The 26066-nt window shown below is 42.2% G+C and overlaps 1 protein-coding gene across 3 annotated transcripts in view; it reads left to right on the top strand.

Moving 5' to 3' along the window:
• ING3 (inhibitor of growth family member 3) overlaps positions 1 to 25787 on the top strand; it is a 33488-nt gene extending 7701 nt beyond the window's left edge. For 2 of the 3 annotated variants that reach the window (XM_090042208.1, XM_090042206.1), the window contains exons 4-12: positions 164 to 229; positions 5785 to 5881; positions 9456 to 9527; positions 9885 to 10004; positions 11402 to 11559; positions 11954 to 12144; positions 18619 to 18811; positions 19941 to 19979; positions 24860 to 25787. In XM_090042208.1, coding sequence (XP_089898334.1) covers positions 164 to 229; positions 5785 to 5881; positions 9456 to 9527; positions 9885 to 10004; positions 11402 to 11559; positions 11954 to 12144; positions 18619 to 18811; positions 19941 to 19979; positions 24860 to 24976 — 1053 coding nt within the window. In that variant the 3' untranslated portion in view covers positions 24977 to 25787. The remainder of the gene's footprint in view (positions 1 to 163; positions 230 to 5784; positions 5882 to 9455; positions 9528 to 9884; positions 10005 to 11401; positions 11560 to 11953; positions 12145 to 18618; positions 18812 to 19940; positions 19980 to 24859) is intronic. The other variant, XM_090042207.1, reaches the window with a different exon arrangement.
• Positions 25788 to 26066: the final 279 nt, after the last annotated feature.

Genomic DNA, 26066 nt, shown 5'->3' with positions numbered 1-26066 from the left:
AATAAAAAAGGTCAAGTATGTGCTCTTAAAATGTAATTTAATTATTAGGAGAGTCTAGTTATCTTGTAGATAGGATTTTTTAACTTAGAATTCAGAATGAGATAGAGTGAAGATAGGGAATGCAATAATTTCAATTATTTTACTAAAAATCTCTTTACAACAGGACTATTATAAAGCTCTGGAAGATGCAGATGAGAAAGTACAGTTGGCAAATCAGATATATGACTTGGTAAGTAAGGAATATATTAAATGCATGTTTTAAGATTAATCTAAAGTTACTTTTATTTGATGAATACCTACTTATATGCATATAACAGCAGAAGTACTAAAATGATGCCTCAACATGAAAGGTACATTTTAAACTAGTTGTTTATTTTTTTTTGCTTTAACAAAAAAGTCATGTTTCCACTTTATCTCTTACTTTTGTTTTGGTACCTCTTGTACAAGAACTATAGAACTATGAATGATGGATTTTGTCCAACTGTTTTTTTTTTCTTTTTCAGCCAGAATGCATTTAATAACTTTGTTAATTGAAGGTTTGACTTGAGCTATTGTTTTAATAGTACACTGATGCTCTTAAGTGTCAAAATATTTTAAATCTCTTAATTCACTATCAGAAGATGGGGAAAAAACAGGCCAGGGTCTTTTTAATATGTTGTGTATACTTACTATTTTTAATATCCTAATTTTATATCCGTTGGGGGCAAAAAAACTATGCAACCTAAACTACAAACTTGTACAGTATGTTTTAAAATACATGAATGATTTATCAGCTATATTTCTTCTCAGTGTATAGTTAATGCAGGGATGTCAAACTTCCCACCTTTTTCCCCCCTGCCCCACAACCTTCCAGCCACCAACCAGTTTCAGACCATGAGCTGAATCTGGATGCAGCAGTGGGTCAAGCAGTGGTTGTGGGAGATAGCACAGACATTGCTCTCCCCCTGCAGCCAACACACATCCCCAGTGGGTCTCCATACCTCAGATTTCAGCAGCAGGTGCCATTTCTGCTTGTCCTATCCCTGAATTCCCAGCTCCTTCAAAAGCCCTGCAGGCCAGACAGAATGGCTTTTCAGGCCATACGTTTGATATCCCTGAGTTAATGCATTCTTAAACTTTTGGTTAGCTGGCAGTTGCAAAAGAATGTTTAATTCCCTGGTATGCAGATGGATGAGATATTTTTAAGCCTATTTTAAGCCTAAGTGCTTTCTAAGGTATTCTTAAATGTCACCATCCCTGGATGTCATAGTTTCATAGTTTCTAGGGTCAGAAGGGACCTGAGTAGATTTTATAGATTTCATAGACATCAGGGCTGGAAGGGACCTCGGGAGATCATCGAGTCCAGCCCCCTGCCCAAAGGGCAGGAAGTCAGCTGGGGTCATAGGATCCCAGCAAGATAAGCATCCAATTTACTCTTGAAGGTGTTCAGTGTAGGTGCTTGAACCACCTCCGCTGGCAGACTGTTCCAGACCTTGGGGGCTCGGACAGGAAAGAAATTCTTCCTTATGTCCAGCCTGAAACGGTCTTGCAGGAGTTTGACCGTTCGACTTCGTCATCCCTTGGGGTGCTCTGGTGAACAAACGTTCCCCCAGATCCTGGTGGTCACCCCTGATAAACTTATAGGTGGCCATCAGATCACCCCTGAGCCTACGCTTTTCCAGGCTAAAGAGTCCCATGGCTCTCAGCCTGTCATCATAAGATCTGTTTTCCTGACCTCTGATCATGCACATGACTCTCCTCTGGACTCTGTCAAGTTTCTCCACATCCTTTTTGAATTGTGGAGCCCAAAACTGGACGCAGTACTCCACCTGCGGCCTCACCAAGGCCGAGTACAAGGGGAGAATGACGTCCCGGGATTTGCTTGAGAAGCATGTATGGATGCAAGCCAGCGTTTTGGTCGCTTTATTAGCCGCAGCATCGCATTGGAGGCTCATGTTCATCTTGTGGTCAATGATGACCCCCAAGTCTCTTTCTTCTGTAGTGCTAACCAACGTAGCACTGCCGAGCCTATAAGGATGCTGCAGGTTTTTCCTCCCAAGGTGGAGAACCTTGCATTTTTCAGTGTTAAACACCATGAGGTTCTCGTCTGCCCATTTGCTGAGCTTGTCCAGGTCAGCCTGGATCACCCGCCTATCTTCTGGCGTGGATGCTTTGCCCCAAAGTTTGGTGTCATTGGCGAACTTGGCCAGTCCACTCCTGACTCCAATGTCCACATCGTTAATGAAGATGTTGAACAGTTTGGGTCCCAGGACAGAGCCTTGAGGGACCCCACTGGTCACAGGGCACCACGATGAGTGACTGCCATCAATTACAACCCTCTGGGTCTGACCACGGAGCCAGTTTCCCAGCCAGCGGATCCTGGTGGAGCCAAAGCCACAACTGGGCAGTTTGGCCAAGCGGTGATCATGGGATACCAGATCAGAAGCTTTTTTGAAGTCAAGATATGACATCAATCTCTTCTCCCTCGTCCAGGTGACAGGTCACCTGGTCATAGAAGGAAATGAGATTGGTCAAACAAGACCTACCCGCAACAAACCCATGCTGGCTATCCCTTAGGATGTTAGCCTGGGCCAGTCCCTCAAGGATGGCCTCCTTAATAAACTTTTCTAAGATCTTCCCCAGGATAGAAGTCAGGCTAATAGGCCTGTAGTTAGCCGGATCCACTCTCCTCCCTTTCTTGAAGATCGGCACCACATTGGCCTTCTTCCAGTCTTCGGGCACTACACCAGAGCGCCAGGAGTTTTCAAAGATCCATGCCAGGGGCTGGGCTATGACGCTCGCCAGCTCCTTGAGTACCCTGGGGTGCAGGTTGTCAGGGCCAGCTGACTTGAAGGTATCCAGCTTCTCAAGGTGTTCCTTCACCAGGTCAGCATTTATGGAGGGTAGGGAATCCCCATCACCTGGATCTCCCTGTCGCATAGCAGGCATGGGCGTCCCATGGGACTGATGAAAGACTGATGCAAAGTACCTATTTAATAGGTTGGCTTTTTCCTGGGCGTCAGTTGCCAGTTGCCCCATCTGGTTTAGCAGGGGTCCAGCGTTGCCCTTGCTTTTCCTCCGGCTCCCTACGTATCTGAAAAAGAACTTTTTGTTGTCCTTGATGCTTGAAGCTAGTTGGAGTTCAGTTGCAGCCTTGGCTTTCCTGGTTTGCTCCCTGCAGCACCGGACCAGTGCAGAATAATCCTCCTTGGAGGTGAATCCCGTCCTCCATCCTTTGTAGGCTTTCCTTTTTAGCCGCAGGAGGTCCGCTAGGTCCCTGGAAAGCCAGGAGGGCTGCTGTGCCTTCTTGCTGCCTTTCCTCCGTGTTGGAATAGATTTAGCTTGTGCATTTGAGGATCGCTTCCTTGAGAAGCAACCACTCTTCTTGAAATCCCATCTCCCTGGGGTCATGGTCCCTAAGGGCCTGACCAACAAGCCTCTTGAGCTTGTCAAAGTCGGCTTTTCTGAAGTCAAGGACTTCTGTGTTGCTGACTGACTTGCCAGCTTTACGGCGGATGGTGAAGGTGATCACCTCGTGGTTGCTGTCACCCAGCTTCCCATCGATCACTAGGTCGCCGATTAGGTTGTCCCCCGTAGCCAGTACCAGGTCGAGCAGCACTTTGCCTCTCATTGGCCCGTAGACTTCTTGAGTCAGGTAGAGGTCATCCACGCACAAGAGAAAGCTTTGTGACGGCTCGGATTTTGCTGAGTGATCTTCCCACGAGATGTCCGGGTAATTGAAGTCACCCATGACAACCAAGGTCCTGGAGCAAGCGGCCTCAGTCAGTTCCCGGGCGAACTCCTGGTCAAGCTCAGGACTTTGAGTGGGAGGTCTGTAGTAGACTCCCACCGTTATGTCCCCTGTGCTGTATTCCCCACGAATTTTTATCCAGAGGGTAAAACATCAGCTTGCAGGGACATGTAGCTTTCCTTCACATAGAGAGCTACACCCCCGCCCCTTTTGTCAACACAATCCCTCCTGTACAGGGTATAGCCCCCTATACCTGTGGTCCAGTCATGGGTGGAGTCATCTAGTCCGACCCCCTGCCATCGCAGGAAATAATACTGGGGTCAAACGACCCCAGCAAGATGTTCATCCAACCTCCTCTTAAAAACCTCCAGGGTAGGAGCCAGCACCACTTCTCTTGGAAGTTGGTTCCAGATCCCAGCCGTCCTGACCGTGAAGTAGCGCTTCCTGATATCTAACCTAAACCTACCCTCTGCCAGCTTGTGACCGTTACTCCTGGAGGTGCTCAGGGGAACAGTGACTCCCCCAATGCCTGCTGATCCCCCCTGACTAGTTTATAACAGGCCACAAGATCCCCCCTCAGCCTTCTCTTTTGGAGGCTGAACAGGTTCAGGTCCCATAGCCTCTCCTCATAGGGCCTGCCCTGCTGCCCCCTAATCATGCAAGTGGCCCTCCTCTGGACACTCTCCATGTTGTCCACATCCTTTTTAAGTGCGGCGCCCAGAACTGGACGCAGTACTCCAACAGCAGCCTGACCAGTGCCGCATAGAGGGGGAGGATCACCTCCCTGGCCTGCTCGAGATGCATCTGTGGATGCGTAACAAAGTACGGTTGGCCTTCCTGACTGCCTCCCCACACTGCTGGCCCATGTTCATCTTGGAGTCAATTATGACTCCAAGATCCTTTTCCGCCTCCATGCTAACAAGAGGGGAGTTTCCTAACCTGTAGGAATGGTGCCGGTTGTTCCTCCCGAGGTGCATCACCTTGTACTTGTCTGTGTTGAATCCCATCCTATTCATATCCGCCCACCCTTGTAGCCTTTCCAGGTCTGATTGTAGCCTGATGTTTCCTTCTAGTGTGCCAACATCCCCCCACATCGTAGTGTCATCAGCAAATTTGAACAGGGTGCTTTTTACCCCCTCATCCAAATCACTGATGAAGATGTTGAACAGTGCAGGCCCGAGGACCAAGCCCTGCGGAACCCCACTGCCCACGTCCTTCCAGGTTGAGAAGGACCCATCCACTACCACCCTCTGGGTGAGGCCCTCCAGCCAGTTGGCAACCTGTTTGACTGTGTGGGCATCGACACCACAGTCCCCCAGTTTCTTGATGAGAACGGGGTGAGAGACAGTGTCGAAAGTCTTCCGGAAGTCCAGGAAGACTATGTCCACTGCTACCCCTGCATCTAATGATCTGGTAACCTGATCATAGAAGGCTACCAGGTTGGTCTGACAGGACCTGCCACTGCCCATGTTGGTTGCCCCTAAGCATGCAGTCCCCTGCTGACCCCTCCTGGATGTGTGCCAGCATAATTTTCTCAAACAGCTTGCCTAGGATTGAGGTAAGACTAACTGGCCTATAGTTTCCCGGGTCCTCCTTCCTCCCCTTTTTGAAGATGGGAACCACGTTGGCCCTCTTCTAGTCCTCTGGAACCACACCAGAGCACCACGAGTGTTCATAAAGCCGTGCCAGGGGTCCTGCAAGGACCTTGGCCAATTCCTTTAGGACTCTAGGGTGGAGATAGTCCGGGCCGGCTGACTTGAATACGTCCAGCCCCTCCAGAAGCCCCCTAACTAGTTCCTCACTAACCTTTGGCCCAGGTGTGCCTCCCCTGGGACCCGAGGGGGGCCCAGCAGGGAGGTGGCTGTTCTGGTCCCTACTTAGGAAGACAAAGGCAAAGAAATCATTAAACATGTTAGCATTGTCTGCAGATTCTGTGTTCTAGCACATTTCATTAAAATATACAGAATTCTTAAATCCTCTGAAAGGATATAGAATTGTAATACCATTAAATAGTATGGGATTTTGGAAGTGATCTTTGATCTTCTTTGAAACAGGTAGATCGTCACTTGAGAAAGCTGGACCAAGAACTAGCTAAATTTAAAATGGAACTTGAGGCAGATAATGCTGGAATTACAGAAATATTAGAAAGGCGTAAGTATACATTATAAAATGTTACTTTGTCAGTTTGGCAAATGAAAATCTTGCAAGCTAATTTCAGTTCTTCAGGTTTCTTATTCTCTCCAAGAACTCTTTAGATCATAAACTAAAGATGCTTTGTTTCCTACAGCAGAAAATTTTCTTGAACTTACTGACAAAGATGTGCTTTGCTCCCTAAACTACTACTTAGTTAAGTGGTAACCAAAACATGTTCTGTTTCTTAGATGATTGGGTCCAATCAAGGTTTGTAAAATTTGTTTTGGTTCCAATAACTTCAACTGAAATGTCATACCTGTAAAAAGGAGTAAAGTGCTGTTTGTGGTTTTGGGTGTTAAAAGAAAACTACTTGCTTAGATTAATTGTAAAAAGTTGCTGTGACTATATAGTTGGTGTATTTCATAGCATCTGATCAAGTGAATGCTTGCTCATGTAAGCTTATGTATTTGTGATTCAGTTAATTGTTCTCAACTGGGGTGCTGTGATGCAAGTGCCACTATTTTTGCAGCCAGGTAAAACTGTCCATGTGTAGGGCTATGGTACATGTACATCGGGGTGGGCAAAATGTGGCCCGGGGGCCAGATGCAGCCTGCCAGGCCATTCTATCAAGCCTGCAGGGCCCCTAAAAAATTTAGAAAATGAATATTAAGCTGCCCTGGTCTGCCTATTATGCGGCCCTCGATGACTTGCCAAAACTCAGTAAGTGGCCCTCTGCCCAAAATAATTGCCCACCCCTGGTATACATGCTCTTTTGCCTCATTAGGGTTCTTTGATAACTCTGAAGCAGGCAGGAGAGCTGGCGCCTGTCCTGTGCACCTCATGTTTCTGGCACTCATGCAGGGTTGGACCAGAAAGGGCTGCAGCACAAGCAGGCTCTTCTGCCTGCTTTAGGGTTATTGGAGAATGCTAATGTGGGAGGAGTGTGCACGTGTGCTACAGTCCTTTCTGATCCTGCTGTACAGTAGGCATGCAGGACACCTGCTAGTAGCACCATCCAGTTGAGACTTAAACACAACAGTGGTTTGAAACTGGGGAGTGCCACCACATCCAGAGAAGTTGTGGAAGCATGCCTGGACTCTGAAAAGATAGAGAACCACAGGTGTATCTCTACCCTGCCTTGTAATGTTTGCACATTACAAATACTACAGTAATCTGAATTGCCTGGAGGTGTCAGTAGATAAATGTTACTGCAGTATCTTGACATTGGTTTTATAGTTCATTATAATGTAACTCTCATGTCTCATTCTGCAAACTTTTCTTTGGTGTACTTGCAACTGTCTGCTTCCCCTTTCAGGTTGCCAGATTCATTAATATAATTGATAACATTTTTTTAGTTAACCTAACCTGTACATAACTTGGACAGTGATTGCCGCTATACCAGACCAAAGGAAAGGTGCTTGAAGCTTAATAGCTTGTGTCTTCACTCCCAACTATACAAGTTGGTCCAAAAAATATTACCCTCCCCTCAAAAATCTTTCTCTTTATTTTATCTGCTATGTAACTTGTGTTCTGAAATCAAAGTAGCGCTGCTGGCCTGAGAGCAAATATAAATAAAAACTGGCTCAATGCCTTTTTTGTTTTCAGGGATTGGATTTTTTATTTAATAACAAATGGATAAACTATTTCATACATTTAGCTAAATTTTGGGTTCTTCTTAGTATAACCCAAAACACATTTCACAAAATATAGATTTCAGTACCTGTGGGTACAGAAAAACTGTTTTCTGTTCCTCCTCAAACTTAAGATCCAGTCTGTTCTTGGTAAGTTACCTTACTTTTTTTCCTTGGCTGAACTTGAAACATTTTGCTACACTTGTTGGTAATCAAATGCCTAATAGTCACTGTAATGCCATCATTTATAATACAGGTAATAATATCACACTAGACATGTTGTCTGTGTTTTGGGAAGCAGTTATTTTACATGAGTTCTTTGTATTTAAAGATACAAGTTCAAATGTAACTGCAGTAAATCTTAAAATAAGTACATTTGTGTTTAATCCTAACATTAGGAAAATTGTAACTTAAGTGAGAAGGGACTAGAGAGAGAACTCATGATAAAACTATACAAATATTAAATATTCAGAAACAAAATGCTTATGTACTTACTATGTTGAAATATTGTTCACAAACAGGAAACGAGGTGGAGGTAGAACGGAGTACATTCTTAATTTAAGTAAATTTACTTCCACATTTATTCAGCCATGGAACTAGCAGAATAGATAGAAGCATCTTGGAGAAATCCACAGATATATAAAATATATACTATAGTAGGTATATCTTAATATCTCTCTGGTTTTTTTGTTTGTTTGTTTGTTTTTACCTAAGTACCCAAAAACAAAAAGTCGGAGCCTCTAACATTCAAATGACCAAAGAATAAAGGACACATGATATGCTTTCCACCAGGGGGCAGGCTCTGAACTAGTTCATGACCTGAATAATGCTAGTTTACACAGAAAGTTTTCAAGATGTAATTTAGTTACTTCTATTGATGATTTTTTTTAAAGTGGTGATCAGGAAAGATGCAATAAAACCAATAATAGCAATTACTACAGTTTTTGAGCATCTGACTATAAGTCAAGAAAATAATCTAACTTCTGTACAGGTGTTGCTTGGCCTATAATTCAAAAAAGTTATATTAACAACATTCAGACTGGATGAACTAACACATTTCTGCTCATCCAAAATCCTATTGAAAAATTACTTCCATCCTTTTATTTTTTGTGTTTCTAGAAAAAATTGCTTTTTCACATTTTTCTTATCTTGATCATCTGGCCTCTGAGTTCCAGTACTACAAAAAATGGTTTTTGTTTGTACTTATTTAAGTTCTGGAGTATTTAGAAATGTTCCCTTTTGGACTCATCTTCATTCTCTGCCAAAAGCAGATAATATCAGAAAACTTGCCTTGGAAATGCAGTTAAGACATAGTCCAAGTCAAGTTCAGTAGGGACTTCTGGATTTTGATTGTTTGTTTAATCGATCGTTTCCTTGGTGACAGAGTGTGACATACTGTGTTTCTAAGGAGGCGTTTACAATGCTAAAAAAATCTACAGTCTAGCATAAAATGACCTCAAAACAAGCTTGCAGTTGCTGCATAGTAAAATGGCTTGTCTAAGCTGCTGTATTTTAAATCATGCACAAATCAGAGTCCAATCAAAAACTCATTTTAGTTAGTGGAAAAGCTCTGTTTGGCATTAGAGAGCTATAAATCAATTTCTGGCCATCTCAAATTAACTTTAAACTAAGAGGAGGAGCAGAGCATGCATGGTGCTTGGAGTTGTTACTATCCACCAAAAACCTTTCATCATGAATGCACTTTGGATACTTATTTTTGAGTCACCTTGACATGCATTATTAGTATCTATAGTGGTTTGCAGTGCTTTTCTTCTCATTGGGGAGGAAAATCTGAGGGAAAAATCTTTCTAGCGAAAATGAGCATAACTGCTTCTTTCTTAATTTTTCTTTCTGTAGATAATGATATATGTCAGATCTACAAATCAAGATGGTTTGCAAGATAAAATTTGACTAACATGCAAAATTGGCGTTAAATTGTACTACCTTCTTAACTCTCTTAGGTTCTCTGGAATTGGATACACCATCTCAACCTGTGAATAACCATCATGCTCATTCACATACTCCAGTAGAAAGTAAGTTTTAAAGGATTTTTTTATTTATATGTATTACTAAAACGTTTATAAACATTTTGGTGTAGCATTTTGGTCAGAATTGTGTATGTCCAGAGGGCTCCTTGTAATTCTTTTATTCTTCAGAATATTCCACATAGAATTTGATACAATTTAATGGCAAAGATGTATGTTAAGGGAGGGAGGCTCAAGAATGAAGATGGGGTTTAACAGTTTGGGACAGTGTCAGTTGTCAATGAATATGGTTATAATACCTAGTTATTCTTTCATTATTTATAGTCAGCATTCTTAAGCTTTCTGTTTCGAGCATTGTTTGTTTTCAAATCTCATAGGAAATTGCATTTTGCTTTCTTCAAACAGAAAGGAAACATAATCCATCTTCTCACCATAGTACTGCAGATCATGTTCCTGAAAAGAAGTTTAAATCTGAAGCCCTTCTGTCTACACTTACTTCAGATGCCTCTAAAGAAAATACACCGGGTAATACAATTAAAGCATGCTTTTGAGGTTGGGAAGAGAGACCTGTCTTCTCAAGTACAGTTGGGTCTTTGAATTCCAAAGTTAATATTTTTCAATCTAGAATTTTCTCTTTGAACATGCGTAACTGGGAGGGATTGTCCTCTCTCACCGTTGACCCTGAAGCATACCAGGTCTGTTTCCATTTTCACAGCTGTGGGTTAGTTGTCCTGTCTTATGACACGTGCAAGGACTACCACAACTTTTTCTGCTTCCGGGAATTTTGTTCAGGCCTCAGTGAGAACATTACAGGTCCAATGCCTTCATATTCCTTTTGAGAGAAAAATAATCTATCCTATCTCCAAGGTGGAGAAGAATAGTTAATTCGCAGGAAGGCAGGTGATACCTATCATTTAACAACAGAGAGAGGACAACCTTTAAGTTGTCTGATATTTTAAAAGAGTGGAAGTAACTGTGTACTTCTCTGAATTCATTTTCAAGAAGAATGCACTTGTGATTCCTGTTTTTGTGGGGGACAGAAACCAGCAGCACCGTAATTAAATTAAACTCCAGCTGAACTTTTGCGAGCATCAGCTCGGTTTCATTGCTGCTTCTGCCTCTTATCTCTTAATTTGATCATGGTCTTGTAATTTACACTTTGCAGGCCTAGCTGGCATCTGTAGGAAAACTATTTGGTCTTGGTGATCTAATGTTAAAAGAGAAAGAGGACATATTTTTGTTTATTTTTCTTTTGCTTTTTTAAATATGGACTGTGTTTACTTAACAGTGAGCAGTGTAGTACATTATCTGACTCTGAGAATTTCTGAGTTATTTAATACCCTTCTGCCATTTTAAATATTCTTACATTCATAGCCATTATATTATCCTATTTAAAATGTGCTCCTTGTTTATGCAAAATACATTAAGTAAAATGGAACTGCAGTTTTCAGCAGCAGTTGTTAATTAACTGTTTTGCAATGTTATATTACATTAAAAAATGTTCACTATTGGGCTTTCTTTACCTAAAATTCTATTTGGCTTTCTTTAGTAATTATGTTAGAAATATTATCAATATATTATCATATTTCATTCTCCTTCTTCAGAACATGCATTATTTTGATCATCATTTCAACCAAAAAATTAAACTAAACATCATAAATAATTTTTTTAGTTAATTGAACCAGTCAGTAAGGATTGACATGAAGCGGTCACTTCCACACCAGAACAGTTGAGGGGCAAATACAAATGATAAATCAAACCGTCTATTGATCATGGCAGTATAGCAGCTCAGCACAGGCCATCCTACCCTACATTTGTAAATTCCACTAACTGGTATATGTATATGTGGTATTCAGCTTACTAAGATTTAAAGGTATTTTTAGTTTCACTTTGAATTTCATAAATGTATTCTATTCATCAAGGGTGTCGAAACAGTAATTCATCATCCTCTTCCAACAATGCATACAATACAAACTCTTCTCAGCCATTGACATCATATAACCTGGGCTCATTATCTTCAGGATCTGGAGCCGGTGCTATTACCATGGCAGCAGCTCAAGCAGTACAAGCCACAGCACAGGTAAAAGATTGTGTGTGTGTGTACATACAAGGTGGGGAGGGGATAAATTTAGGAAGCTTGCTATTTAGTGCTACTTGGAAAAAATGTATACTTTCATTTGGTTTGAATTTTCACATCCACGTCGGTTGACTTCAGTATTTTCTTTTGGAAAACATCCTTTTTTATGTTAAGAGGGTCCTGTTTCATCCTAAGACTTTCATGAAATGGAGGCTGGTATGGCATTTTGTTTTGTTCATTCCTTCAGCTGATTCTATCGCTGTCTAAACTGGATAGCTACCATCAAAATAAAATAATTGTACAATTAGTAGTTAACAGGATGGGACTAACTGTAGGTGGTTATGTAGGAACTATAGTATTTGAACACTTTTTTTCCTAATAATAGTATTTCTTTTAGATGAAGGAAGGAAGAAGAACATCCAGCCTGAAAGCCAGCTATGAAGCCTTCAAGAACAATGACTTTCAACTTGGTAGAGAATTTTCATTATCAAGAGACTCATCTGGGTATTCATCATCAGCTTTGGCATCTACGTTAACGCAGACACTAGGTTCGTCAAACACGGATTCACGGAGTGGTCGAAAAAGCAAGTAGGTTCTTTTGGCATGTTTATATTTTGTTCAGCTGTGTTCAGAGTTGCCCTTGTGTGTTATGGCAGAAGAGTGCTAAAATGTAGATATAATTGGAGTTGGCTTATTTTAACAAAAAACCCCTAGATATTACCAGTACATACCTCAGAGATATTGCGGGTTCAATTCCAGACCACCACAATAAAGTGAATATCGCAGTAAAGCGAGTCACACTAATTTTTTGGTTTCCCAGTGCATATAAAAGTTATGTTTACACTATACTGTAGTCTATTAAGTGTGCAATAGCATTATGTCTAAAAAAAGCAATGTACATACCTTAATTAAAAAATACTTTATTGCTAAAAAATGCTAACCATCATCTGAGCCTTCAGCGAGTTGTAATCTTTTTGCTGGTGGAGGGTCTTGCCTCGATGTTGATGGCTGCTGACTGATCAGGGTGGTGGTTGCTGAAAGTTGGGGTGGCTGTGGCAATTTCTTAAAATAAGACAACAATGAAGTTTGCCACATCGATTGACTCTTCCTTTCACGAAAGATTTCTCTGTAGCATGTGATGCTGTTTGATAGCATTTTACCCACAGTAGAACTTCTTTCAAAATTGGAGTCAATCCTCTCAAACCCTGCCGTTGCTTCATCAGCTAAGTTTATGTAATATTCTAAATCCTTTGTTGTCATTTCAACAATGATCACAGCATCTTCACCAGGAGTAGATTCCATCTCAAGAAACCACTTTCTTTGCTCATCCATAAGAAGCAACTCCTCATCCGTTAAAGTTTTATCATGAGATTGCAGCAATTCAGTCACATCTTCAGGCTCCACTTCTAATTCTAGTTCTCTTGCTATTTCCACTACATCTTGCAGTTACTTCCTCCACTGAAGTCTTGAACCCCTCAAAGTCATCCATGAGGGCTGGAATCAACTTTTTCCAAACTCCTGTTAATGTTGATATTTTGGCCTCCTCCCATGAATCACGAATGTTCTTAATGGCATCTAGAATGGTGAATCCTTTCCAGAAGGTTTTCAATTTACTTTGCCCAGATCCATCAGAGGAATCACTATCTATGGCAGCTATAGCCTTACGAAATATATTTCTTAAATAATAAGACTTGAAAGTCAAAATTACTCCTTGATCCATGGGCTGCAGCATGGATGTTGTGTTAGCAGGCGTGAAAACAACATTAATCTCGTTGTACATCTCCATCAGAGCTCTTGGGTGACCAGGTGCATTGTCAATGAGCAGTAATATTTTGAAAGGAATCTTTTTTCCTGAGCAGTAGGTCTCAACAGTGGGCTTAAAATATTCAGTAAACCATGTTGTAAACAGATGTGCTGTCATCCAGCTTTGTTGTTCCATTTATAGAGCACAGGCTGAGTAGATTTAGCATAATTCTTAAGGGCCCTAGGATTTTCAGAATGGTAAATGAGCACAAACCTTCAATTTGTAAAAAAACGCAGTATCTGCGAAGCGCAATAAAGCAAAGCGCAATAAAACGAGGTATGCCTGTATTAAGTATGGATATAGCTGAGCTCTCTGTTAAATTGGATGGGTCATACTGGGAATATGTTTGTTCTTGTTGAATAGACTCCTAGAACAAACTTCGTAATCCGGCTATGTTTAAAATATTTCCGTAGAAGAATGATTTAACTGTGTTGTTACCTGGAAAACTCCTTTTGATTCTAGTTCCTGGAAAAGGCACATTTCTACCAGCATTGGCATTAATTTGATTGATTGTTTATCACATAATTTCTGTAACACATATTGTTAAAGCTAGGTAACTGAGGCATGCAGCTTTTCAAAAGAGTTGCCCATCTGTTTACAGCCTTTTGGTGCATGGAGGGTTTTGTTGGTCTTATGCACAGAACAAGCCCACATGTTCTGTAGCTAGTTACAGATAATACTACCAACACTGTTATTTAACTAGCTTTGGTTAACTTATTCCAAGTTCAGATTACGGTATGGGTGTTACAGAAAAAAATTATTGATTAAAGTGCTCTGGCCACAGCCTTATTAAATTGCTTGTCTGGAGAGGTCAGACCGGGCCCTGGAGTCAGCCTTTTGCAGCAGACCTAGGTGCAGGGACACCCAGGGCATGTAATACCACTCTCCTTTCTCCTTCCCTGGGGTTATTGCAAGGCCCTTGACACGGCTTTACGAGCACTCGTGGTCCTCGGGCCAGGTGCCAGATGACTGGAAGATGGCTAACGTGGTCCCCATCTTCAGAAAAGGGAAGAGAGAGGACCCGGGCAACTATAGGCCTGTCAGTCTTACCTCTATCCTTGGGAAACTCTTTGAGAAGATTCTCAAGGAGCACATCTGTGATGGGCCGGCTTCAGGGATGATGCTCAAGGACAACCAGCACGGTTTTATTAGGGGCAGGTCATGTCAGACCAACCTGATTGCCTTTTATGATCAGGTCACAAAGGCAATGGATGCAGGTGTTGCCGTGGACGTAGTCTTTCTAGACTTCAACAAGGCCTTTGATACCGTCTCACACCCCATCCTCATTAAAAAACTAGGCAACTGTGGCTTTGATGCCTACGCAGTCAGATGGACTGCGGATTGGCTCAAGGGTCGTACTCAGAGGGTGGTGGTGGATGGGTCATATTCGACCTGGGGAGAAGTGGGAGCACGGAGGCCGAAAGGGATCTTGGAGTCATTATTGACTCCAAGATGAGCATGGGCCAACAATGCGAGGTCACAGTTGGCAGGGCTAACTGGACCTTGTCATGCATCCACAGGTGCATCTCAAGTAGAGCCAGGAAGGTGATCCTCCCCCTCTATGCGACGCTGGTGAGGCCACAGCTGGAGTACTGTGTCCAGTTCTGTGCGCCCCATTTCAGGAGGGATATGGACAACATCGAAAGGGTCCAGAGGAGGGCCACCCGCCTGATCCAGGGACTACAGGGTAGACCCTACATTGAAAGACTGCGGGACCTAAACCTGTTCAGCCTTCACAAGGGAAGACTGAGTGGGGACCTGGTGACTGTCTATAAACTCACTAGGGGGGACCAGAAGGGTTTAGGGGAGACGCTGTTTCCCCTAGCGCCCCCTGGCATGACAAGGAACAATGGACACAAATTATTAGAGAGTAGGTTTAGATTAGACATCCGCAAGAACTACTTCACAGTTAGGGCGGCTAGGAGCTGGAACCAACTTCCAAGGGAAGTGGTGCTGGCTCCTACCCTGGGGATCTTTAAGAGGAGGCTTGATGACTACCTGGCTGGACTCATTTGAGTCCAGTCTTTTCTCCTGCCCAGGCGGGGGGTCAGACTTGAAGATCTACAAGGTCCCTTCCGACCCTACTTCTGTGATTCCCACCATCTCCATCCCTCCCACAGGGAAATGGAGGAATTTTGCCCGGGTCATAAAACTCATTAGTTATGCCTCTGCTCCTGCATGCTTTACGTTTATCAGAAAATCCTAATACAGGCAGGAGTGTGTGGCAGCCCTCTGGTTGAGAACCAGTGAGGTAAGCAGTAGGGCCCTGCAAAATTTCACTGAGTGTTTTGTTTCAAAGCTGTTTCAATGCATTTTGAGTTTGAGACAACAAAATCAAAATGAAACAAAAAGCTTTGAAACAGCTTTCAAAATGTTTTGAGTGTCCTTATTTCATTTCAAGTTTCAATGCAGCCTGATGGCGGGGGGGCAGGGGAGAGCCAGGGCTACACTCTGAGTAGCTCCAAACCCCCATGGAGCTCAGCTCAGTAGCAGGAGGCAGAACACAGCCTTATGCCTGCCTACCCCCTGCTGCCAGGCTGTTCTGTGACTGGTTCTTCATTCCCAGCAGTAGTGGCAGCCTCCTGTCATCCAGCACAGATCCAGGGGCCCACACCCCTGGGAGGAATCCAGCACAGCCCTGCAGTCCTCCTGGAGGTGCAGGCCCCGCATCTGCACCCAGATGACAGGAGGCTGCTGCTGCCTCCAAGTGTCTTGTGTTTTGCTTTTGAAACTTTGAGGTGCAGTTTCTGAGAGAACTCTGGAGGCTTCATGCCCTCAAAAGGGGCTGCCATCCCTGCAATTTGCATCTGAATCAGGCAACAAATTACAACGTTTTAGGCATTTTCATGATTCCCCATTGTAGCCTATGGCAAAACAGTTTTAACTGAACAAAACAGGACAGTGCTTCGAAACAGTGAAATGAAACATGGTCCCTTCAAAGTGGCAAAACAGATGTCAAAATGATGGTATTTCGCACAGCCCTAGTAAGCAAAGGCAGTACACGGTGGTGGTTTTCAACTTAGGGGTGTTGCCAAACTCAAAAAAGGTGTGGAGGGGAGCTTTTACTTTATAAAATGTTGAGACCACTGCTCTAACCCAAAACATGTTGGGGGGGGCGGGGTTTAAAGTATTTCTTTGAAGGCGGTTTTCTTTTTACCGTAGAGCGTGTTTTAAACTCATTCCACTTCATGGACTGGATCCCGATGTGGCAATGACTGGGGATTTACACAGCCATTGTTTCCCCCCGACCTGCTGACATGCATTGTCAAGGCAGCTCCATGCTCTGGATTTCAGCAGAAGGTCCTGCATCTGCTAACTCAACCCCCAAATTCCTGGCCTCTCCACAAGCCTTATAGGCCACATACAGGCCATAAGTTTAACACCACTGCTGTAGAGTATCAGTGGTCGCACATGTGGAAGAGCATGTAAAATGACTAGTTCAAAAAGCAGTTGCTTAATGCATATTATGCATATAAAATTTATGTGAATGTTCTCTTTTACTTCTAACTTGCAAGTTAGAATATGCATCATTGGCATCTGTCTTTCACTACAAGCAGTGCAGGTAAAGTTTAAATGGTTTTGATAGTTTTACACTGTTAAAATCCATCAGTTGGAGTAACATGTCCTTCTGTAGTGAAAAATACAGTCACTTTCTGATAATAAACCACTGCTGTATTTACTTATATATGATGTGCGCCTTTCCTCCCCCACAAAAATTACTCTTCCAGAATTGGGGTGTGCATCTTAAGCTGATTTTTTTGGGGGGGGGGTTCCCTAGTATAGAAGCATCTCACTTTGAAAGTTTAAATCCAACTCCCTGACAACAGCACTGACATTTCTGTACAGGCAGCTGAGGGAATCAGTTGCCTTAATGGATCACTGTTCTTTACTCCGCAGGTGTTTAAAGATTGTTTCTCTTTTTTAATAGTCTCAAGTTCCACTAAATACACTAACCTAATTCTGCCATTTGCTAGTTACTTTTGGTCTCTTCTCCTGTTTCACAACCCTGCTGACTCTTTTTAGCAATTTTCAAAAATCATATATCCACCTACAGAAACTAGTTTTCAGCAGAAGCTACTGTTTCACCTTTTGGCTAAGCAGCAAAGGGAGTGTACGTGACATGACAATTAGATTCTGTCACTCATCTATGCAGCCATAAATCTGGAAGAATCTTTTTTATCATTTTGCCCTTCTCAGAACAATGTGCATGTGTTATTGGAGGCACGTAGTGCACAAGAACATACAGTATTCTGTTTAAATTTTAGAAGGTAGCAAGAAACAATTTCGTTAGCATGACATGAGCACTATAGCATGGGTGAGCACTTCAGACTTTCCTTTCAGCACTCATAGAATCATAGAAAATGAGGGTTGGAAGGGACCTCAGGAGGTCCTCTAACCCAACCCCCTGCTCAGAGCAGGACCAGCCCCAACTAGGTCATCCCAGCCAAAGCTTTGTCTAGCTGGATTTTGAAAACCTCCAAGGATGGAGCTTCTACCACCTCTCTGGGTAACCTGTTCCAGTGTTTTACTACCCTCCTAGTAAGAAAATTCTTCCTAATATCTAACCTAAGCTTCCCTTGCTGCAACTTGAGACCCGTTGCTCCTTGTTCTGTCATCTGCCACCTCTGAGAACAGTCTAGCTCCATCCTCTTTTAAACCCCACTTCGTGTAGTGGAAGGCTGCTATTAAGTCACATCTCCGTTTCTTCTTTAAACAAAATAAGCCGAGTTCCCTCAGTCTTTCCACGTAAGTCATGTGCTCCAACTCCCTCACCATTTTTGTTGCCCTCCATTGGACTCTCTCCAATTTGTCCACATCCTTTCTGTAGTGGGGGGCCCAAAACTGGACACAGTACTCCAGATGTGGCCTCACTAGTGCTGAATAGAGGGAAAGAATCACTTCCCTTGACCTACCAGCCACACACCTACCAATGCAGCCCAGTATGCTGTTAGCCTTCTTGGCAACAAGTGCACACTGATGCTTCATTCAGCTTATTGTCCACTTTAACCCACAGGTCCTTTTCTGCAGAGCTGCTACCCAACCAGTCAGCCCTCCAGGCTGTACTGATGCATGGGATTGTTCCATTCTGAGTGCAGGACTTCATACTTGTCCTTGTTGAACCTCATGAGATTCCTTTTGGTCCAATCCTCCAGTTAGTCTAGATCAGTCTGAATACTAGCCCTATCCATACTTTGTATCTTTGATAATGAACAGGTTTTGCTTTAAAAGACTTTTTACTGTATCTCTTCATCTTTCAGAAACAATAATAAGTCTTCAAGCCAACAGTCCTCATCGTCTTCCTCCTCCTCCTCTTTGTCATCGTGTTCTTCGTCATCTGCTTTAGCACAAGAACTATCGCAGCAAACAGCAGTAATACCAGAATCTGATTCTAACAACCAAGCTGACTGGACTTATGATCCAAATGAACCACGCTACTGTATTTGTAATCAGGTAAGTAGAAGTAGAACTGCTTCTTCAGTATGATATCATTTTTCTAGACCACAGATGAGTTTAGAGCTCAGCTTTCCAATGCATACTTTTTTTTATCTAACATTGTCAATATATGCTAATTGGTGATGTAAACAAAGACTATTGAAGCACTGGGATGCAACGGTAATGCAATACTTTGTTGCGACTCAAATCTAGATTCACTGGTAGTGACAGCAACCAGTACACTGTCTTTTTTACAGGACATTCTTTCCTCTTTATTGGGGGGGGGGAAGGGAGAAGGAACAGTTTTAAACATACTCTCAACACTTGAATTAATAAGCATTTTTTTTGCAGCTGAATTTGCTTTGTTCACAGTCAGCGAACACAAATGCAGAGTTTATCACTTTACACGTCCATGTTGCATTTTGGCTCCTATTCCACCTAGGAGAGCCCACAAAACACCAACAGATTCTCCCTGTTCCTGAATGGTGCTTGTGCTCGAAAGCTTGCAAAGAACAATTTTTCCAGCTATTTAGTTGGTCTAGTAAAAGATACCACATCTACCCAATGAACTCTGTCTACCTGTGTCCTTAGACCAGTACAGCTACAACCAGCAACCCTGAGTTTATCACTTAAAATAGGCAATTTCAGGGAGGAAGAACATGGGGAAATGGTCCCATTGGATCTGTGTTTCATGAAAACAAGCTCCTATACAACTAAGGATAAATAACAATGTTTTCAGAATTTCATAAAATTTAATGAAAGAATTTTGCTTTTTTAAAAACAAGTGTGCTGTCTGACATTGTTCTAAAACGTGCACCTGACAGGGAAACTGAGGACATTCTTTTCATATTTGTCAGCTCAGACTTAAAGCAGTGTTGGTCATTGTGTGTGGTCAGATAGAATTGTTCACTTTTCTTATCCAACCTCAGATATGCAAAAATAAAATTCATGTTATGCATAAGACATTTAATCTCCAAAATCATTTGGTTTTGTACATTGATAGCAATGATGCACTGCTTTGCAAAAGATAACTAGTTGTATTCCTTTAACTTCTGTCAATAAAAAAATAGTTTATACAAAAATTAAATAATGTTGTAAATACTAATAAGTCACTATATTAATAGTTAAATTTTACTCTTTAACTTAGGTATCGTATGGTGAAATGGTGGGCTGCGATAACCAAGATGTAAGTAACAAAATGCTAAAGACGTGGGGTGAGGGTTGTGCTCCTACACTGTGTGGGGCTTTTGTGTGCGAAACACTGCAACTTATGTTGGCTAAAATAACTTTTCTACTTTTCAGTCTAAAGTGAAAACTAATAAGTCATGATATTTTTTCAAAAGCTAGCTTAAAAGTATGGAAATGAAAAAAATGATTGCAGCACAGTAAAGTAGAGAAGGAATTGAAAGGGAATTGCAATAAAAATGTCAAGAGGGAAAGATCAGCATCCTGTTATGGTTTGTATTCCAGTATTCACTGTGTTTCTGGTTTTGTCGGGGAGGGGGCTTGTGTTTTATCTTTGATCCTGCAGTAATTTGGCAGACTCTTGTCTAAGTAGAAAATGGGCACAGAGATGGATGGATGGATAGATAAAATATTCTAAGTGTTTTAAAAATTGTTTTCTATCCAAATTTAATAGTTGAAATCCGTCTACATATTTTTCCTAGGAAATGGGGGTAAATATAAACTTCCAAAAATGGAAATCAGTCCTAAGCCCTCATATTGGACAGACTTAAATAGTTCCACAACTAAGCACTATTTTTCCTATTAATAGTATTACAAACTGGTAATAATAGTGGTGTTGTTAATCTCCTGTTTCTACAAGGAGTGGGATCAGTCTGGATATAAATTTAATACAGAGTCTGTAAGCAGACACTGTCCTTAGAGTAGGATCATCTGTGCCTGGATGTGTCCTGGCACAGCTAATACACTTTATTGGGCACCACAGATCTTGCCCTTTGTCCCTTAGGGTCAGGCCCCTGCTACTTCTGGTGCCCCATCTGTGGGACAGCTAAAAACAGGGGAACCCCAGGTGCTGTGAGTTGGAATGCAGCAGAGCAGTTAATGTTCCTGGGGAATGCATGCCCCCATCCAAGGGATTGCTGGAGTGGCCCTCTGTAAACCAGGGAACCTAGGGTCCCCATACTTGCAGAAGCACACCCTGAGTCAACCCAGTAGCACAGTACATATGCTTGGGGAATCCCCTGCCATGAGATTCCCAGGACATGTCTATGCAAACAGAAACCTGGGCAGGCACTCTCAGGGCTCCACAAGACAAATCCTGCACAAGATGGGGCTCCTGAAGCCCTGGGAGTGCTTGCCTGGGGCAGCTGGAGAGCAAATCAGTATCCTCCACAAAAAACACAGATTTTACCACCTATTGTCATGGCCACAATGTTCGGCATTTGCAGCATGATGAGAGGCCTGGATGTCTGTTTGCCTGAGCTTTCTGCCACCATAATTTTTTTTTTATGGAAGCACAAAGGTGACATATTTTTGTGGTCTGAGGCTTTCTGATAGAGGTGTACCACTTTTACTCTCTTGGTCTTAGTGGGCTTTGGTCTTAGTTTGTTTTTGCTATTTGCCACTTATCATTTTGCTTTTCTATAACTCGCTGAATATTCTAACAACACAACTGGAAACTAGAGGAGCTCTGTAAGAAAATTGAGTGGTGCAAAATCATGGTGCGGAGAGACTAGCAATAAAAATCAGGCAGGTAACAGTACAGATTCTCAGGTAATATGAAAGCAGTGTGACCCTGTTGTCTGATCAAGTAGGAAGCAACAAGGAGGCAGAATTAGAAGTCCTTGCACAATCACAGAACTATATGACTGGAATAACAGACATCGTGGGATAGGTTGCATGACTGGAGCACTCTCTGGATGGGTACAAACTGTTCAGGAAGTACAGGGAGGGAGGGAGAGGAGGAGGAGTTGCACTTTATATAAAGAGCCATATGATTGCTCAGAGCTCCAGTATGAAGCTGGAGATAAGCCTGTTGAGAGTCTTGGGGTAGGGTCAGAGAGGACAGCAACAAGGGTGATGTTGTGGTGGGGGTCTGGTCTATAGACCAACAGTCCAGGAAGGAAGTGGTGGATGAGACGTTCTTCAAACAGCTAGTGGAAGTTTCCCAATCACAGAACCTGGTCCTCTTGAGGGGCTTCAGTCACCCTGACATCTGCTGGGAGGGCAATACAGGAGTTCACAGGCAACTCAGGAAGTTTTTGGACAGTGTTGGGGACAACTTCCTGGTGCAAGTCCTGGAGTGGCCAACTAGGAGCCATGCTTTTCTTGACCTGCTGCTCACAGACTGGGAAGAATTGGTGGGGAATGTAGTAGTGGATGGCAAGTTGGGCAGCAGTAATCACAAGATGATTGAGTTCAGGATCCTGAGGAAAGGAAGGATGGAGAACAGCAGAGTAAGGACCCTAGACTTCCAAAAAAGCAGACTTGGACTCACTCGGGGAACTTGTGGGCAGGATTCCCTGGGAAGCCATACTGAGGGGAGAGGAGTCCAAGAGAGATGGCTGTACTTGAAAGAAGCCTTACTGAGAGGGCAGGAACAAATGATCCCAATGTGCAGGAAAACTAGCAAGTATGGTAGAAGACCAGCTTGGCTTAGCGGGGAACTCTTTTGCAGACTAAATCACAAAAAGGAAGATTATAAGAAGTAGAAACTTGGACAGACAGCTAGGGAAGAATATAGAGCATCGCTCAGGGATGAAGTCAGGAAAGTCAACCTTGTAACAGGATGCAGAAAAGGCTGAAGTGCTCAGTGCCTTTTTTGCCTCAGTTTTCACAAAAAAACCCAGCTCCCAGACTACTGTACTGGGCAGCACAGTTTGTGGAGGAGCTGAGCAGCCCTCAGTGCTGAAAGAACAGGTTAGGGCCTACTTTGAAAAGCTGGATGTGTACAAGTCCATGGAGCTGATGCACCCAAAGGTGCTGAGGGCTGATGTGATTACAGAGCCGTTGGCCATCATCTTTGAAAACTCGTGGTGATCAGGAGAGGTCCCAGATGATTGGAAAAGGTCAAACATAGTGCCTATATTTAAAAAAGGGAAGGAGAATCCAGGGAACTACAGACCAGTCAGGCTCACCTCAGTCACTGGAAAAATCATGGAGCAGATCCTCCTGGAATCCACTTCTAAACACTTGGAGGAGAAAAAGATGATTAGGAACAGTCAGCATGGATTCACCAATGGCAAGTCATGCCTGACCAACCTGATTGCTTTCTGTCATGAGATGACTGGCTTTGTGGGGAGACAAATGGATGTGGTGCAACTTGATTTTAGCAAAGCGTTTGATACGGTCTCCCACAGAATTCTTGCAGGCAAGCTAAGGAGGAATGGGCTGGATGAGTGGACTGTAAGGTAGATAGAAAACTGGCAGGAGCATTGGGCTCAGAGAGTAGTAAATGATGGCTCAATATCTAGTTGGTAGCTAGTATTAAGTGGAGTGCCCCAGGGTTCGGTCCTGGGACTGGTTTTGTTCAATGTCTTCATCAATGACCTGGAAGATGGCATAGAATGCACCCTCAGCAAGTCTGCAGATGACACCAAGCTGGGGGGAGTAGTAGATACACTGGAGGGTAGCTAGGATTCAGAGTGACTAAGAGAGATTGGAGGATTGGGCCAAAAGGAATATCATGATGTTCAGTGAAAACAAGTGCAAAGTCCTGCACTTAGGACAGAACAATCCCATGTACCACTACAGGCTGAGGGCTGACTGACTGGGCAGCAACTTTGCAGAGAAGGATCTGGGGGTTACAGTGGGCAATAAGCTGAATATGAGCTAACAGTTTGTCCTCGTTGCCAAGAAGGCCAATGGCATACTGGGCTGCATTGGTGGTAGGTGTGTTGTTAGGGAAGTGATTCTTCCCTTCTATTCAGCACTGGTGAGCCCACATCTGGAGTACTGTGTTCAGTTTTGGGTCCCCGACTACACAAAGGATGTGAACAGGTTGGAGAGAGTCCAGCAGAGGGCAACAAAAATGGTGAGAAGGCTAGTGCATGTGACTTGTGAGGAGAGGCTCAGGGAACTGGGCTTATTCAGTCTAGAGAAGAGAAGACTGAGGTGGGGATTTAATAGCAGCCTTCAACTACCTGAAGGGGGGTTCAAAACAGGATGGAGGTAGACTGTTCTCAGTGGTGACAGATCACAGAAAAGGAGCAACAGTCTCAAGTTGCAGCAAGGGAAATGTAAGTTAGATATTAGGAAGAATTATGTTACTAAGAGGGTAGTAAAACACTGGAACAGGTTATCCAGAGAGGTTATAGAAGCTCCATCCTTGGAGTTTTTCAAAACCCGACTAGACAAAGCTTGGCTGGGATGATCAAGTTAGGGCTGGTCCTGCTTTGAGTAGGAGGTTGGGCTAGATGAGCTCTTGAGGTCCCTTCCAACCCTACCTTTCTGTGATTCTATAATTAGAATCTAAAATTTACCTAGGTATAATGTGAAATACCATAATTAATGTTAGTTAATATGTGTGCCAGTTCAGTTGCTCTTCAGGTTGTCTTCCCTTTTTACTGTATTGTTATAGTACTCTCATTGGTACGTGTTCTTATGTATTATTGAGAGATCATCATTCAAATCTAAGCAGTTGAACTTTTACTTCATTCAGGCACAGTATCTATTGATGATAGTTCAGCAAAAATTATTCTGTGATTTGGTTTGGTTTTTTCCTGGTTAAATATTCAATTTTAGCTTATTAACTCATCCTAACACACTTACACACGGTGAGTAATTATGCGATTACAGCTGTGCTTTATAACATGCAACAAAACTGTTTAAATTCAAACTTAGGAAAAGATTTAAACTTTTACTTTGGTACATTAGTCCAGGGTTGTAGGTGACATTTAATTTATATTTATAAATGAATGTATATGTGGAAGTGGAGTTTTTCCTCTATCCTTCTCATTATTGGACTTTTTCCCCTTTTTAATTTGCATATAGTAAATATGTTAGAAGCTTTCATTATATCATCCAGAGCAGTGCTTCTGTTTTCATGATATCTTTTTCTTGCCACAGGTGTAATAAAACTTTTCCCGTAAATTTGTTTTACAGTGCCCTATAGAGTGGTTCCATTATGGCTGTGTTGGATTGACAGAGGCTCCAAAAGGAAAATGGTATTGTCCACAATGTACTGCTGCAATGAAGAGAAGAGGCAGTAGACATAAATAAACTTCGTTTGGAAAACAAAGTACATACTAAAGATTTTATAGAGGACTTAATAAAAGAAAACAAAACACTTCTTTGCAACCACTTAAAAGATTTAGCAGTCATAAGATATTGAACTATTAATTTTGCTAGTTGTGTTTTAATATTGTAAGTAAATTATTTATGCACTATTGATGTGCTACAAATATTCCAGTTGGCTTTGGATTGTTCCAGTGGCCAACATATGCAGACATTTGTACTCTCCAACCATTTTCTCTAAGCAGTGGGCATTCTACAATAATTCAGTCTTCAAAGGATTCTAAGTGAAGATTTTAAATGTATGTTTTATATTCAACAGACATTCTGCTGCATGTACTGTACTCAAGAGCTGTTATGTTACATTATGTATATAAATGGTGCAAAAAAGTCAGTGCTTCTAAAAAAGAGAGAATATAAGACAATGGTTTTTAAATGCCTTTATAGCTTTGTTTCTTTTGTGAAACTAAATTCAGCAGGCTGAAGAAAATGGTTCTTGTATAAAGCGGGCTGGTGTCCTCTGGAGTACATGGGTACATAAAAACAAACTTCTTTAGAGAAAATACAAACTTGTGCCATTAGTCTTTATATGTTTCTGCCCCAAACAGGGTGCAGGTCATAAGAGAAAGGGTGTTAAAGTGATGATAAATTTTTTATACCAAATGTGTTTATTTTTTTGTGCAAGTAATCCTTTAAATTGGAATTGTATTAGGTGTTAAAATAAAAAGGAAGAACCCTCAAATGCCAATATTGATGCTTTGCATACTTTGTCAGAAAAAAAATAAAACCTTAGAATTTACCTGTCACTTGAAATGTTTCTTTGAAGAACATAGTTGAATTTGCATAAAACATTTCTTCACGTACAACCACAAAAATATTCTGTGGAAGATGCAATTTGATAGCAATATATAAGAAAAATTCTCTTCCATGTATTTGACACAAAAGGTTCTGGGTACAGGCACTGCAGGAGTTATACAGGAACCTTTAAAGACTCCCTTTACAAATAGATGTTGGATTAGGGAATCTGGGCTAGGTACAGATGTTTATTTCCTACCAGGAGAATTGCCATTCTCCCAAT

This window comes from Crocodylus siamensis, chromosome 4, assembly GCF_052110815.1.
Source record: "Crocodylus siamensis isolate JL-2025a chromosome 4, ASM5211081v1, whole genome shotgun sequence".
Lineage (NCBI taxonomy): Eukaryota > Metazoa > Chordata > Crocodylia > Crocodylidae > Crocodylus > Crocodylus siamensis.
The sequence above is the reverse complement of the archived record's forward strand: the minus strand, read 5'-3'. Positions and strand labels throughout refer to the sequence as shown.